This window comes from Mus caroli, unplaced genomic scaffold (genome assembly GCF_978045245.1).
Source record: "Mus caroli unplaced genomic scaffold, Mus_caroli_1 scaffold_9, whole genome shotgun sequence".
Lineage (NCBI taxonomy): Eukaryota > Metazoa > Chordata > Mammalia > Rodentia > Muridae > Mus > Mus caroli.
Genome location: NW_028227264.1, coordinates 89510818 through 89527179, shown reverse-complemented (window position 1 = coordinate 89527179; position 16362 = coordinate 89510818). Strand labels below are relative to the sequence as shown.

The following is a 16362-nucleotide window of genomic DNA, read 5'->3' as shown; positions in this document are numbered from 1 at the left end:
GGGAGGGAGACAGAGAGAGAGAGAGAGAGAGAGAGAGAGAGAGAGAGAGAGAGAGAGAGAGAGAAAGAAAGGCTTTTTAGAATTAAATCTAAATGAAGACACAACATACCCAAACTTATGGGACACAATGAAAGCAGTGGTAAGAGGAAAACTCAGCTCTGAATGCCTCCAAAAAGAAACTGGAGAGAGCATACACTAGCAGCTTGATAGCACATCTGAAAGCTCTAGAACAAAAGGAAGCAAATGCACCCAAGAGGAGTAGATGGCAGGAAATAATCAAACTCAGGGCTGAAATCAACCAAGTAGAAACTAAAAGAACTATACAAATAATCAACAAAACCAGGAGCTGGTTCTTTGAGAAAATCAACAAGATAGATAAACCGTTAGCCAAACTAACCAGAGGGCACAGAGACAGTATCCAAGTTAACAAAATCAGAAATGAAAAGGAAGATATAACAACAGAAACTGAGGAAATTTAAAAAATCATCAGATCCTACTACAAAAGCCTATACTCAACACAACTGGAAAATCTGGATGAAATGGACAATTTTCTAGACAGATACCAAATACCTAAGTTAGACCAAGTTCAGATAAACCATCTAAACAGTCCCATAGCCCCTAAAGAAATAGAAGCAGTCACTAAAAGTCTCCCAACCAAATAAAGCCCAGGACCAGATGGGTTTAGTGCAGAATTCTATCAGACCTTCAAAGAAGACCTAATACCAATACTCTTCAAACCATTTCACAAAATAGAAAAATTTCTCTCTTTCTTATGAACTAGTCACTATGAGGTGAGAATGATTCATGCAGGATTCTCACTATGGTGTGCAGCCTTACCACGGACATAAAGACGACAGATAAACAGGCAAGATCTGAGCCCTTTGCAGCCATGAACAATTCTCCTAAGAGCTCATTATTTCAACAGAATACAACACAATGTAAAACTGGATCAATGGTCCAAATTTAAGGCTGATGCAATTAACTACTTTATTTTATAAGCTATGATAAAAACTGTTAAGAGAGTTATCCTAACAGTACAAGAAACTACATACTACAGTAATATCACAAATCCCGTAGTTTATACACACCAACTATGGGCTCTGTCCTTTGAAAATGTGATGAATTCCAAAATAAGTACATACTTTCCCATAAGTTATAAAAATTTAAGAATTATTTACACCATTCCTTGGCATATGCCCAAAGGACTGACCACCCTACTCCACAAATACTTGGTCAGCCATATTCATTGTTACTGTATCTACAACAGCTAGGATAGAAATAACTTACATGTCCTCCAAATAACAATGGCTAATGAAAGAGTAATACATAAATATAATAGAACTCTATTTCACTGCAAAAAAAAAAAAAAAAAAAGAAACCATGAGGGCTGGAGAGATGGCTCAGTGGTTAAGAGCACTGACTACTCTTCCAAAGGTCCTGAGTTCAATTCGCAGCAACCACATTAGTGGCTCATAATCATCTGTAATGGGATCTTACATGGTCTTCTGGTGTGTTTCTGAAGATAGCTACAGTGTACTCATGTAAGTAAAAATAAAACCATGAAAATTTTTAAAAAAATGAAACCATGAAATTTTCAGATAAACGATGAAATATTATACTGAGTAAGGTAATCAAGACCTTGAAAAGCTAAGGTTGGGTGTTTTCTCTTATCTGGGAATCCTAACTCTGAAACTTTAGATGTGAGTACATAGCCTGGAGTAACTACAGAAACAAAGAAAGTAAAAAGGAGCCATGGGTGGGGAAAGGAATTCAAGAGAAGGGACAATAGGAGTGGAATGCTATAAAATGGGTAACGGAGAAGTAGCACATAGAAAAGGCATATGTGCAAGCCAGAGCTGGGCTAACTGGTCTACCTCCAAATTTACCATTTCAACCACAACCTCCCGAGGCCTCCAAAGGATACCAAATAAAGACTAGATCTAGATCTTCTTTAGGCAGAAACAGAGAATGTTGATAAGATAATAACATAGTAGTGGTTGTGATCAGCAGGAAAAATCTACACATGTTAGAAGAATTATAAAAGTCTCACAACTGTAAGAAGTAATAACCAGTGGATAAGTAGAACCTTAATGGAGATCAAGGAAGAAAATACTACTAAAAACAATATTTAATTCAAGAATAAAAGTGCCTGGCACCTTGGTTATTACCATGACACATATTACCTCAGGATAAAAGAAAAGTTCCAAAGGTCAGAACATCCCAGTCTTCACTAGCAAAGGTTGCATCTGTATGAGCTCCAGGGCAGTAACTTTTGTGTTCTACAGTTGTGTCTAACCTTTTAACATTGCAAAATGACATTATCATCTATGACATTTCATGCCAGAACTCCACAATCAAATTGCTAAAATAGAAGTCTTCACCGGGCTGGTGGCACATGCCTTTAATCCCAGCACTCAGGAAGCAGAGGCAGGCAGATTTCTGAGTTCGAGGCCAGCCTGATCTACAAAGAGTTCCAGGACAGGCAGGGCTACACAGAGTAACCCTGTCTCAAAAAAAAAAAAAAAAAAAAGTCTTTTTTTTTTTTTAAGACTCATAACATTTTAATAAAGTTTAGGATTTTGTGTTGAGCTGCACTCCTACCTGCCCTTGCCTGCATTCAGGTTATAATACAGGCTGGACATATGTACCTCTTACTTCAAGTATGCTCATCTACACAGTACCAACACTTTCAGGACTACCATCAGATTCTAATGTGTCTGCAGACACATTAAGATTAAGGATACATGTGGAGAAGAGCTAAAATTTAAAAGATGGTTAAGGCTGGGTGAAGATAGGAAAATGGAAATATAGCAAGCATTCAAATGATTCAAAAATAATATTCCCCCCATTCAAAATGGGAATGGACACCTCCTGCTTGGGGATTATCAGCTTATGTCTTTGCCTGTCCTCTCTTCATCCTCCCAAAGGAAGCATCCTTTCTCCCCATTAAAATTAACCCTTCATTTGTGTTTTTTATTGCTCTCTGCTTCTTCTTGAATTTTGCACATTATGTATATTTTCACAAGTTCTCTTGCAGCTGCAGCCTCAGTCTCTTCATCGAGTCCTTCCACTCTCCATTAACATATGCACCCTTCCACTACCCAAAAACAAAACAAAACAAAACAAAACAAAACAAAGAAAACAAAACAAAGAAACTTCCTGTGAAGTTGCTACTACTTCAAACTTCCACCCAAGATCTTATTTCTCTTGATTCTGCTTTGTCAAAGTCCTCTTACTTCTTCCTGGAAGTTTTTGTCTCATTTTCTTATTGCTATAACCTTGACACATGGCAGGCAGTGCCTGGCACTCAGTGAACTCACAGAGAACACATGAGTATCCGAAGCTGTGCTGTTGGTATCCTCTTGTAACTACTTTACAGAGTGCTTTCCGTTAAATATTCTTCTTTCCGTTTCTTCCTTTCCCTGTATTTTTTTCTTATGTAACTGTGGTAGTAGGTGGCTGCTCTACTCTTCCAATTTTTTGACTATTCCCCTACACAGTGAGCCTCAACTAAGTGGTTAAGCGATTTTCCTCGACCTTCAAATTCAATTGCAAGCAAATCTCAAAACTCTTTCCTTTATAATACCAAATCATGAGACTGTGCCCACCACATGAAGAATTTTTACATTTGCTCTGAGGGAGATAGAAAAACAATGGAGAGTTATGAATAGAAAAGTGGAATGACCTGACTTCATTTAATGGCACCATTGCTAGCTACCATAGTGAAACCAGACTACAGAGAATCTGTTAGTGACTGAACGTTTATGTCTCCCCCAAAACCCAGATGTTGATGTTTAATCCATACAGTGAGTTATATGAACAAAAGGCTTTTAAGTAAGTGGTTAAATCTCTAGTAAAGTGCTAATCTGATGGGACCAGTGTCCTTGTAAGATGCAGTGACAGCAGAGAACTTGTTCTCCATTTGTATTCAGAAGAAAAGTCTCCTAAAAGAAAATATTAACAAGACAGGAGGAGGTTGCTAACCCACAGCAAGATTGCTGAAATCCTGATCCTAGACTTTATAGCCTGTGAAAAAAATTAATTGTTCTTACATAAGCAACTCAGTCTGTGGTATTTTGTCAAAGCAACTTGAACAAGGAAAGGAAGGAAAGGGGAAAACAGGGGAAGGAAGAAGCAAGAGGTGGTGAGGGTCTGGGCTGAGGTGATAAAATGGGAGGTATTGTTAAATAGTGACATTCTCAACCTGACCTCAGAGCCTCTGGGATCTGCTCTGAGCGAGATGAAAGTAAATGTTGCTGGCATTTGTTGAAATAGGGGAGAAAAGGGGCTTGGCAAGCTAAGGGAGAAATGGATATAAAAGCTAAATGTTGAGTTTGGGAAACCTGAAATATGGGAGTCTCCTTATCCATCTAATGATATATCCAGGAAATAATTATACATACCAACTGAGAGTGAATTCCAGGTTTAAAAAAATAAAAGAGAGAAAGAAACTTGATGGTTATTAGATAAATATGTCATTGGAAGGAGAGAAGAGGTTAAATGAAGTTAACACAGAAATAAGAGCAGACATAAAGGAAGAATATCTGAATGCAAAGCCATGGGGCCCTGATGGGTGTGGGGATCTGGTCAAGAGGAGGCAATCGTGGGGTTCTGATGGATGGGGACATGGTCAAGAGAAGGTGATCTGGGGACCTGACAGGTGGAGACCAGGACAAGAGGCAAACATGGAATGAAAACGCAAGAAACTCCACTGCCAATTCATCCTTCTAAATGCCTTCAACATATGAATTTGCAGGTCATTTGCATATTTTGTGTGTAAACTACTAAGAGGGCAGCATTGCTAAATGACTTTGTTCCCTGTGCTGCTGACAGCACTTTAAGTCTGTGGCCACCTAGACTTTTAAGAGTTTGTCTTATGACACAGTCACATGAGAACCTACTATGTCTTTCTTGCTGCCAGCCCCCATTCTGGCCTTCCAGATCCTCTATATTGTCAGTCAACAGTTCTTAATCACATGTGGCCACAATGAGTCGATTTTGCATTGCTAAATAACTATGATCATTTTTCCCATCACAAACATACTTCAGAACTTGTGTTTTCCCACAGAAGTTACATCTCAGATATCATGGAGTATGTAGCCTAATCATACTGAGTTAGGTTATCTTATTTTAAAAGGTAATCACAAAACTAAATAAATAGAAATGCAATCAAGAGAAGGGATGGCAACCAAAAGGAATCATGAGGTCACAAGGAGGTTTTTTTTTTTTTTTAAAGGATGAGATGTGTTACAATTTCATTGTGTCCTTATGGGAATGATACAGTTGAAAAGGAAAAACAGAGTTGTTGTTTTTTTTAAGTTATTAATATCAGAGTACTGTTGAGGTTTGGTCTGTTGCTATGTACTGCAATGCTAAATTCCGTATCCCAAGGTCTAGTTGCCTCAAGACAAGTAAAATCTCATGTATGCCAGCTGTTGTTGTGCAAATCTTGCTCTTTAATTTAAAACTATTGATTAAATACAGATGCCTACACCTGTAGCTGGGCAGAAGAGAGATAGGCAGGGCTTCCACTCCTGGGCTTGGGGTCTGAGGCATAGACCACAATGGAAAGAGGAGGAGAGAAGAAGGTGCTATGGGATGGGTGGCCAGTTGGAGTAGGAGTAGCCCAGGCAAAACACAGCAAGTGGAATCTCGGGGTTACTGACAGGGATATAGACAAACTAGCATAGAGGGTTGATATCTGCCCAGCTCTAGTGCTTTAAAGCTTATTATAAATACAAAGAAAGGTTTCTGTGTCTTTTATTTGAAAATTGAATGATCTAAGGTGGGGTAGAAACACCCACATAATATTTACCATGACAGAGTAATATACCCCAGCAGTCAGAGGGAAACAGGACAAAATGTACAAGCTGAAGAGCTAACCTTGGTCATAAAGACAAATGATTCATTTACAAGACCCAGAAGGAAAGACGGGTCTATGCTATGGCTCTGGGGTTAAAAGTGATTGCTGCCAAACCTGACAGCCTGACTTCAATCCCTAGAACCTACATGATAGAAGGGGAGAACCAACTCCTCACAAGGTGTTCTCTGACCTCCACATGTTCCATGGTGTGCACGTGTGTACACATACATATACGAAATACTTTTTTCTCTCAATGAAATAAAGGTAAAATTGAAATAAGCGTGCAGAGAAGGAAGTGTTGAAATCTGAAGAAGTTTATAAAATTATCTCGAGAGGTTAGAAGGTAACATGTTTAGTTCATGGTGATACATTCATTAGATGTACTTACATCGCATCCTGCCACTGTGAGGTGCTAAAAGCAAACCATTCTCTAGTCAGGTTTACATTTGAGCTGCTCCCTGTTTAGCAACTCCTCCTTCGGATTATCAACTTTGGGCAATTTTTACTGAATCTTCATACAAAGTATAATTACATTACTGTTATGCTAGTAAATGAACTGTTGAGATTTAATAAAAGAAATTTACAAGGAAGATGCACAGGACTAGCATAATACAAGACTTTTGCTTTCTATGAGTTCATTCCTGCTTTCTGAATGGGGCTGACTTGATTAAGACTTTTTAAGACTAGTTATATATTTAAGACTTATATTTATAAATAAATATAAGACAAGCTGGACACCTCTAATATGAAAATTCAAAATCTAAAAAGCTTGAGAACTGACATGATGTCATGAATAGAAAGAAATTTCTACAGCTTCCTCATGGCAGTCAAAATGCAGGTACACTAGAAACAGTTTGAAGTCACTTTCAGGCTCTACATGTAAGGCATAGAGAGACTATAAATAAATTTTATATGTGGCCTTTGGTCCTACTCCCAAAAATATTTCCTTATTTATGTGCAAACGTTCCAAGATTCAAAGTCCTCTGAAGCACTTCTATCCCTGATAATTTCAATTAAGAAATCATTGACTTAACATGAAATTTAGTCAAACAGAAATTAAAGTATTTTGTTAATAATTCAAACAGGCAGTAACTTAGCATGGCTTAGAAAGGAAAAACTGCAAAAACAAGACAAAACAAAATTTACAGAGAGAATACTAATGCAGTACTACATTTCTAAGACACTGGGAAAATAGTTCAGTAGGTAAGGTGGTTTTTTTTTTCAAAAGCATGAAGACCTGAGATCAGATCTTTAAGATACCCGTGGAAGCTGGGTATGGTGAGTCCCTCTCTAGATGTGGAGGTGCAGAAACAGGTCACTCTGGGGGCTTCTTGGTCAGCCAGTCTGCTGAGACAACAGGCTCCAGGTTCAGAAAGCAATGCTGCCTCAAAAGATGGGGGGTTGGGGGGGTGTGGAAACTGAGGAAGACCTGCTAGCATCAACTCTGACCTATATACACATGTTCACATATGTAAACCATATTCACACACATGTACACTCACAAAGAAAGAGTATGAAAAACATACACATACAACCCACATGGATGAAGTTTAACTCTGCAATTTTCAACTGTTTGGCTGCAGCTATGTAGTGAACTTTCAACCCTCAGAATCTGTTGAAGTTCACTTTTAGCCAGTGAGCATGCCCACAAACATTATCTGATATTAAAAACATTTTGGAGTGGATCCAATGGGAAAAAAACTGGTTAATTTAAGTAATAAAATTAAAATCCTTATTCAAAAAATTAAAAGCCGTAAGTAGGGCCTGGAGAGATGGCTCCGTGGTGAAAACCCTGTTGCTTTTACAGAGGACCTAGGTTCAGTTTCCAACACCCACATAGCAACTCACGACCCTCTGGACTGTAATTCCAGGGGATCTAGCATTCTCTTCTGGCCTCCATAGGCACTGGATACACATGGTGCACAGACATACAAGCAGGCAAAGCTCCACACGCACAAAATTAAATTTTTTTTTAAGTAGTAAGTCATCTCCTCAAAATTTGAGGCAGAATATCACTCTATTACTTAGACTGATCTAAAACTCACTATGCTGACCTAGAACTTGAGATTCTTCTATCTTGGCCTCCCAAGTACTAAGATTTCCAGTGTGAACCTCCACCAACAAAACTACTTTATAAAGTGGTCTGTGTGGGAGCAGTAATTCTAAGAGCTGAGAAACCCATAACTCGATCTCTCTACAATTCTGTATAACTCCAGTAATTCCATCATGGGACTCTATTCCTACATGGGATTTGCCGGTTATATGTGAAACTGGGCTCACTTATTTCTTTTTTTTTTAAACTCCTTTTATAATTAATGTTCTCCTCTAGTGTACAGGTAGAAACCAATTTCCCAATTAAAGAATTTAGGTGACCTTTGTAATTTGCTCTGGCCAACCAAACATAACAGGATCAGCAAAGTGCTAGGATTAAGCATAGCTCTCTAGGGGCCTTGGATATTTCCTTTCTCTTTCCTTCTTAGCATCATAATGTTGCCATGTTGGCCCAAACTGACCAAGTAGATCTTTATTGATAAAACCTTTCCTATTACCTCTCATGATGTCCACCCATCCTCTTAAAGAGACAGGTATCTAACTTATAACACAATATACATAGGGAAAAAAACAGACACCATATATTTGGATACAGAAATATAGAAATAAAGCCAGAACTGAGATGGAAACTTCCTTTGTGTTGGTTGGCTTTCATAGTGCCAAAAGGTGCTGTGCAGGCTCCTAGGGAAAATTGTCCTCCCCAGTCTCTCTTAGCTGTGGACCCTGCCTGCTGCTCTACTGTGGTAATTTGAATAAGAATGGCCCCCATAGCCTTGTGTAGTTGAATGCTAGATCCACAGTAGGTGGAAATGTTTGGGAAGGATTAGGAGGTGTGGCCTTGTTGCAAGAGATTGTTACTGGGGATGGGCTTTGTGTATTCAAAAGTCTACACCATTCCTAGTTAGAGCTCGATCACGCTCTCGCTCTCTCTCTCTCTCTCTCTCTCTCTCTCTCTCTCTCTCTCTCTCTCTCTCCCTCCCTCCCTCTCCCTCTCTCCCTCTCCCTCCCCCTCCCCCCTCTCTCTCTGTGCCTTGTGGTAGCAGTCTCAAATGTGATTTCTCAACTTCTGCTCCAGCATCATATATTCCTGCCTGCTCCTGTGCTCCAATAAACTAATCCTCTGAATCTGTACATCCTTTATAAATGTTCATCAAGTAGCCTTGGTCATGGTGCCTCAGCACAGCAATAGAAAAATAACTAAGACAGCTATCCACCATTCATGCAAGATGTACCCACTGGTGTGACTGTTATAGGAGCAACCAACCACTCTGAAGAATTAACATCTGGCACTGCTGGTGTGGTAACAGGACACAGGAGGGAAACGGCCATTGCTGTTCTGCTAAACAGACTGGATGCTCTAGTCACAAATCGCCTTCTAAATAACGGTGCTTATGCACATACATTAGTGCTTCTGTTCATCTTCTTCAGAGAGGCCTCCTTTTACAGTGGGCAGTGGTAACTGCAGAGACTTAAAATTGGTTAAAGTCCTGAAAATTAGTGACTATGGACCGCTCAGCCAACAATGGGGCATCTGCATCATCCCTTCCACACCGTTGGAAATATTCCCAAAGCGGAGGAATAGAGGGAATGTGAGGGCCAGAGGAAGGGTGGAGTGTTGTGAATCAGTGTCCTCTGGGTACCACACGGCCATTGTGCTCTTTAAAACATAGCAGCTTAGATCGCCTGCACAAGACCTACAGGAGATTGGCCATGTGATCTTTCAATCATGGAAGGAGGAAGGCCTGACAGGGCCTGACCCCTCCTTGGAGACCTTTAGGCAGTTAACTATTACTAATGGGAGGTGCAGCCTAATTGCTTCCTAGGGATTGATCAGCAAATAATGGTTGTTTGGAGAAGGAGAAACATTTCTTCAGTGATGTGATTGCAAGTAAGTTGCCCATGTTGCTGTAAATAACCCTTTGCCCACACTTCTGTATCTAACTGATATTCACTCATGTTCTCTGTGTCTTTCTCTCTGTGTCTCTCTCTCTGTGTCTCTCTCCCTCCCTCTCTCTCTCTCCCTCCCCCTTCCTTACACACACACATACACACACACACACACACACACACACATTATACATATATATATATATATATATATATATATATATATATATATATGTAAGCACATAAAATAATATTTTAAAACACTCAAATTGAAATTTTTTTCAGAGTCTTTGTGGGCATAGTGATTGGTCACTACACTGTATGGATGGTAAATTATATTGGAAAGAGGCCTAGAACTTAACCAATAAATCTAAACGGACATCATTCTGGTTTTATCAGCTATGTCTGAGACAAGACTTGTAGACCTAATGCCTATTCTCTTCACTGGAAATGGATAGTACTCCAACCCATAGGACATTTGGGACCACTGGATTCTAAATGGGTCAGTACGCTTAGCATTGAATATAATACTGAAAGTGTTATTGTGGATATAGACTAAATATGCACTAAATATATACTGTAATATGCATTGTGACCATATATTAAAAGTATTAACAGCTGAAGCTGGAGAAATGGCTCAGGCATAAAAAAAAAAAAAAAAATCACTTGCTACTATAGCAGAGAACCAGCTTTGGTTCCTGGCACCCATATGGCTATTCACAAGTGTGTATAACTCCAGTTCTGGCAGATCCAATGCCCCACACCAGGCATATACAGACAACACAGTCAAAACACTCATATACATAAAATAACAATAATAGATCTTCGAAGAACGTAAAGGTCATTCACTAAGTTTCGCCTCGCTCTGTAAGTGTGCCAGGCTGGAGGTAAAACACCAGGAAAAGAAAACAATTACACACGGTACTGCCTACAACTTCCGTCTACTAATAATCCGCAGACCTCTAATTATCACACAGTTATAACTGATGCTTTCAATCCCCCTCACGTTCCCAAAAGCTCACGGGACAGCAGCATTGCCTTCAAATGCACAGCTTCCAGACTCACTTGACAGCTCACGTCCATCCCCGCCTCCAGCAGCACCTGGACCACAGCCTTGTGACCGTTGCGGGCTGCGAGGTGGAGCGGCGTGTGCTTCCGAGTGTTACAGCTCATTAAGTTTGGGTGTGCGCTGATGATCATCTTCACCACCCTCAGCCGCCCGTACAGTGCTGCCAAGTCCAGCGGTGTTTCGAGTTTGCTGTTCCGAATCGTGGGGTCCGTGAGTTCCTCTAGGAGGACCGCAACTACCTCCGAGTGTCCGTATTGCGCTGCACAGTGGAGGGCGGTTTCATTCTCGTTGTTCTAGTTAAGGCGAAGAGACGAAAGACAGCCTTCAGAAATTTAATTAGGCATCAAACTCTAAACACAATAATTTAAAACTTGGCATGTGTGTGTGTAGATGCGAATTTAAGCATAACCTATTTAGTGAAGAACATCTAAGTGGATTTTATATTTGATTAAAGTACTCATCACTCATTGCATCAAAATCAAGTCTTAGTTTTACCACTCCAATATAAAAAAAAAAAAAAATCAGACTTCCCTGTATCACATAGTCTGGCTTCCAAGAGTAATGGTTTAGCCACACAGGTCAGTGGCCCTGTTGGGTCCAGATGGCCAGCGTTCCCTGTACTGAACTTCTATGACATTTGTTAATAAGGAAGATTAATAGCAAATATAACACACTTTGAAGGACTGACTTTGTAGACTAGAGTTGAAATGATAAATTCCTGATGATGACAGACTTACAGAAAAGTTACCCAGATTGTTTCAACTTATTTTAAATAAATAGAAACCAGGGTTTTTTGTCACAAATACAACGAGTAACAAATCTGAAAACTCCTCTTCTCTGAGAAAGACTGAAGACTCCTAGCCCTAGGATAAGGTGATAGCATCCTTTTGAAAACACAGGTAAGAAACAGGCCTAGACCCACACCTAGGCAAGTCACCAAGAATTCAGATTACTGCATTTGCAGCTGATAAGAATTTCTATTGAAAAAATACAATGACATTTTCCTAGAACTTTAACAAGATTTAAAAAAAAGAAAAATTGAACTCATTTATGAGGCACATCAAGCCATCAGACAATTTTGACAATTGGTGTGAGCAGATGGGGGTCTTGGTGTGTCCAGAGGCGGCAGACTCGGTTGGGAGAACTGTGAGCCAGAAATGCTAACTGCACAAGTGAAAGAATCTTAATTAAGGCTCCAGAGGGAAAGATCAGCCGCCATTAGCACAGCCATCCTCACAGTGAATGCTCAACACGAGACAGAGTTACATTTTATGTATTCACTCACACAGCCCCCATTATAAGATAGGGGCTGCCCTCATCACGATGCTTACCTGCTGGGGGGGGGGGAGGCAGGTAAGGCATGGAATAACTGAACCGTGGGTTTTCGGTTACGCAGCCATCCCGTGGTGTGTAAGGGTGGCATCAAGTTAGAGCTTGTGCTTTAAGCCTTGCAGTGTTCCCCAAAGCCTGTGGAGCAGCAGAATCACCTCCGATGAGCCGCTAAGACTCACGTGACAGCTCACATTCTGCCAGTGTTCTAGCATCACCTGTAGAACTGCTTTGGTCCCACTGAAGACAGTGATGGGAAGTGACATGTAGCTCAGGTTTTGAACCAAGTGACCCAGTGTCTGAACTATCACCACATAAGACCTTCCAACATAGCAGTGCTGTCTAGTAAACACTTACCAAACAACTACAATTTTTTTACAAGCATTTCCTCATTAACATTTACAGAAATCTTACATGTTTGGTATTAACATCTTTACTTCATGGATAGGGAAGTTAAAATAAAAATTAAAAAAAAAAAAAAGTCACCCGACATCTAAGAAGATAAGGACCTTTTGGTACCTGTCACAACCTAAAGCCTGAGTTCTCGCTGCCTCCATCGGCCACTACGCTGACATAGAAGCTCTGAAAGTATCTTAAAGTTTTCCAGAGATTTCACCCAAAGCTCACTGAACTAGGAGGAGCTGCGTCTTAGATGGTAGCTCCTACTGAAACAAAAAGGAAAAAGGCAATTTAAACTCAAACACATCTTTATCTTGCAGGACAAACAAGCAAACAAACAAACACCAAAACCAAAGTAAAACAAACAAAAAAAAAAACGAAGGCTTGTGTTGGATCCAAGGAAAATGCAAACCAGTAAATTAAGCAGCTAGAAGAAAGGTTTAAGAACCTAAAGAAGAGCAATGGGGTGAGACGGGGTGCATGAAGAAGGGCTTCTTATTTTGTGTGTCTAGTATCAGTGCAGGACAATGGGAAATTAAAAACAAACAAACAAGCAAGCCCACTCTTTAAAGACAGTGGATGAAAGCTGGGGTCAGACAGGCAGGAGGGAATCCACCTGAAGATGTTTCTTGCATTGTTTGTATAAGAATTAACCTTGTGCTTAATTTAGATGTTTAATTAGATGTTTTACCTTCATTTCTGTCCCTGTTCATAAAGACTGACTACATATAGTCTCAGACTCCCTACTTTGTTAAATCTAAATGTTCTCCAAGCTTCATCAGAAGCCCAGGCTTATTACTCTAACACATAAAAAAATATATGACATAAAAATATGCTCCCTGGCCAGTCCAATTTCCCCTTGGTCTAAAAAGGGCTAAATCCCATTTTTCAAACTGTAATATCTCTCTGAGAAAGAGAAAGGCCAATTATGAAGTAATGAGCCCTCAAAGATCTCTCTACTTTTCCACAGCCCTCAGCCTAGAGAATAGGAGGAAAATTGTAAGTTCTTCTAATAATACCAAATTAGTGCTGTTCAAATCTCAGGAGAAATTATCTCCATCATTAAAGACCTACTTAGGAGACAATGTTCACAGGTTTTTCATCCTCAATCAACACATGCTTGGGCTTTTATCAGCGGAGACCACAACTGCAGTGTCTTTAAAAAGGCAAGATTACATATTTGTGTCAGGCTCGATAACGGTCCAAGAAAGAAACATGTAATTTTAAATGTGTAGACTATGATGGTGTACTGATTAACAATCGCTAGTACATCTAGAAAGAATAGTCTTTAAAGGTTCTGAATTCTTCATTTTTAACCAAATATCTAGCCTCTGACCACTACACCACTTACAGACAATGGATAACAGAAGGAAAACAGCTGACAAGCCTCATTTATCAAAAGACCTGAGTTCAAGCACCAAAGACAACGTCCTTTGGAGATAAGGATTTTTGCCCCAGTAGTATATTAAAGAGAAAAATAAGGTCAGGGTAAGGGGGGTAAGATGGATGTACACAGAACACACAAAACATTCAAAGAATTAAAAATAAAGGCATTCTTTCTTCATTGTTTCCACGTAGTACCAGAGTTTACCTTCCTTGTATTTATTTCTTTGTTCATCGTTTGCGACCAACTTCATATATAAGCACTATACCCACCCACCTACACCCACCCTTCCTTCCTGCTTCCCATTTCTCCCTGGCTGCCCCTCCCTACCAAATCCATTTCCCCATTTAGCAGTCCCTGTGTATTCATGTGTCCAGGGCTGTCCTTCCATGTTTTCTGCCACGATCCTCCTCTGCATCGAGGCTTTTGTACAAAATAGGATGGTGAACGGGATCTACCTGGAAGCCTTAGCACACCCCTCATTCACAATTCACTAGATTCCTGAATGGTTGTTATCTTTATGTAAGAATGCTGTCCTCTCTATGACCACAAGGTGTGGTTCATAAGCCAAAAGATATCAGGCAGGGTTTAAAAAAAAAAAAAATTAAAACACAAGACTGACCAAATTCTTTTCTAAAATGGACTCTGTAATATTTTTTATCTGGATGTTTTATAAGCTCGGTAGGAGACCTGAGTTGATGTTACAGCATAAAATCATGTCCTGCTCACTGGTGTTATTAACGCTTATCGTATGTACCAACTAGTAATATCGCAATGGGCAATCTCGGTTCCTTATGCTCAGCAAAGGTCTGAAATGTTAAATGGAAACGTCCAGAAATACTTTGTAAGTTTTGAATCATGGGCTAATCTGAGCATGAGGAGATCTTGAGCTGTTCCACTCCGTGTCTCTCCTGGCGGGAACACTTAATGCTCATCTCATGTATCAGATCCAACGTGCTACAGCAGAGCTTGCCTTTACACAACCCTTATGTCACTGAATGACCCAGAACACAAAAGGGATGCCCGAGACAAGGACTGTGGAGTGAGACACAGAAGGACAAATAGTCCCTGACACCACGCGGCAACACAGCAAATGTATGGTTAAAGCAGTAAATGGGATTTTTTTTTTTAAAGAAGTCTGGGGCTGGAGCGATGGCTCAGTGATTAAGGGCACTCACTGACTGACAGCTCTTCTTTCTGAGTTCAATTCCCAGCAACCACATGGTGGCTCCTAATCATCTATACTAGGATCTGATGCCCTCTTCTGGCATGCAGGCATACATACATGCAAAATACTGTATACGTAATAAATAAACAAATCTTTTTTTAAAAAGAAGTCTGTTAAAGATTCATAAAACGTGATATAAACATTAGCACTTTTCCCAAGTGACAATGAAGGCATTTTGAAGTGAAATTGCTTACAAATGCTTTCCCCAAAAAAATCTGAAGAGATGAATGGGAATATTAGGACAGAGGTTTCCACCTGGGGTACTGAACACCTGATGAGGGAACAACCATATATGAAGTCAAAGATCCTCTTCAGAAACAGTGGAACACTGACCAAAAGGCATAATTTCAATGCCATGCATGACTACGTAATTGGCTAAGGGCCTGTGCTTTGAATCTGAAAACCCTTTTGAAACATTGATTCCATGTCTTAACAGATGTATCCTGGACATATTCTTCTTCTCTAAGGTCATGGCCTCATCCAGACAGCAGCCATAATAATCCCTACTTTACCAAGCTGTGATAGGAATCAGTTAGATAATGTTGACACCGTGGCTTGCCTGTCACAGGAAACTGTAAGTAACAGGGTTTAGGAAGGCAGCATTCATGTGTAAGACCCTGTACTCAGAGTTCAAGTCTCAGTTCGGGTCACCCAGAAGCATAGGATCCTAACCAACTTACTTAACTGAACTCTGTTTTTCAGCTATAAAATAGGAAAGGTAATTTCACTTCCGATTATTAAGTAACATCGGGAATTAAGAAACACTGCGCAGGTGGAAGTACTTAGAACAATGACTGATTTCCCGTAGTCATCATTAATGTTGATTTTCATTCCTCCTGCTACTGTTTAAATACATAAAAGTTTCTAATTAGATAAAAACATTTCTGTACCATTGTGGGGCGGGGGAGGGGAGAGCTAAAATTCAAGTTACTGCTATATGAATAAAGTCTGCACTTCTGACTCTCTCAGGGGTATTGGTCTAAAGTGGAAGGACAAATTTAGGATGAAAAGTCTTGAGACGGCACTGGAGGACAGCTCAATTGCTAGCTGCTGAGATGCTATGATGCTAAGGGCTAGGTGCTAAGATGCTAAGATGCTAAAGGTTAGAAGCTAAGCCCCAGCCTCGAAACCCACATTAAAAAAAAAAAGCA

The 16362-nt window shown here is 39.9% G+C and overlaps 1 protein-coding gene across 6 annotated transcripts in view; it reads right to left on the bottom strand.

Moving 5' to 3' along the window:
* The window catches only part of Anks1b (ankyrin repeat and sterile alpha motif domain containing 1B), a 1085844-nt gene that overhangs the window by 903079 nt on the left and 166403 nt on the right, over positions 1–16362 (bottom strand). For all 6 annotated transcript variants that reach the window (XM_085843084.1, XM_085843086.1, XM_085843085.1 and 3 more), the window contains exon 4: positions 10868–11164. In XM_085843084.1, the coding sequence (XP_085699210.1) occupies positions 10868–11164 (297 nt within the window). The remainder of the gene's footprint in view (positions 1–10867; positions 11165–16362) is intronic.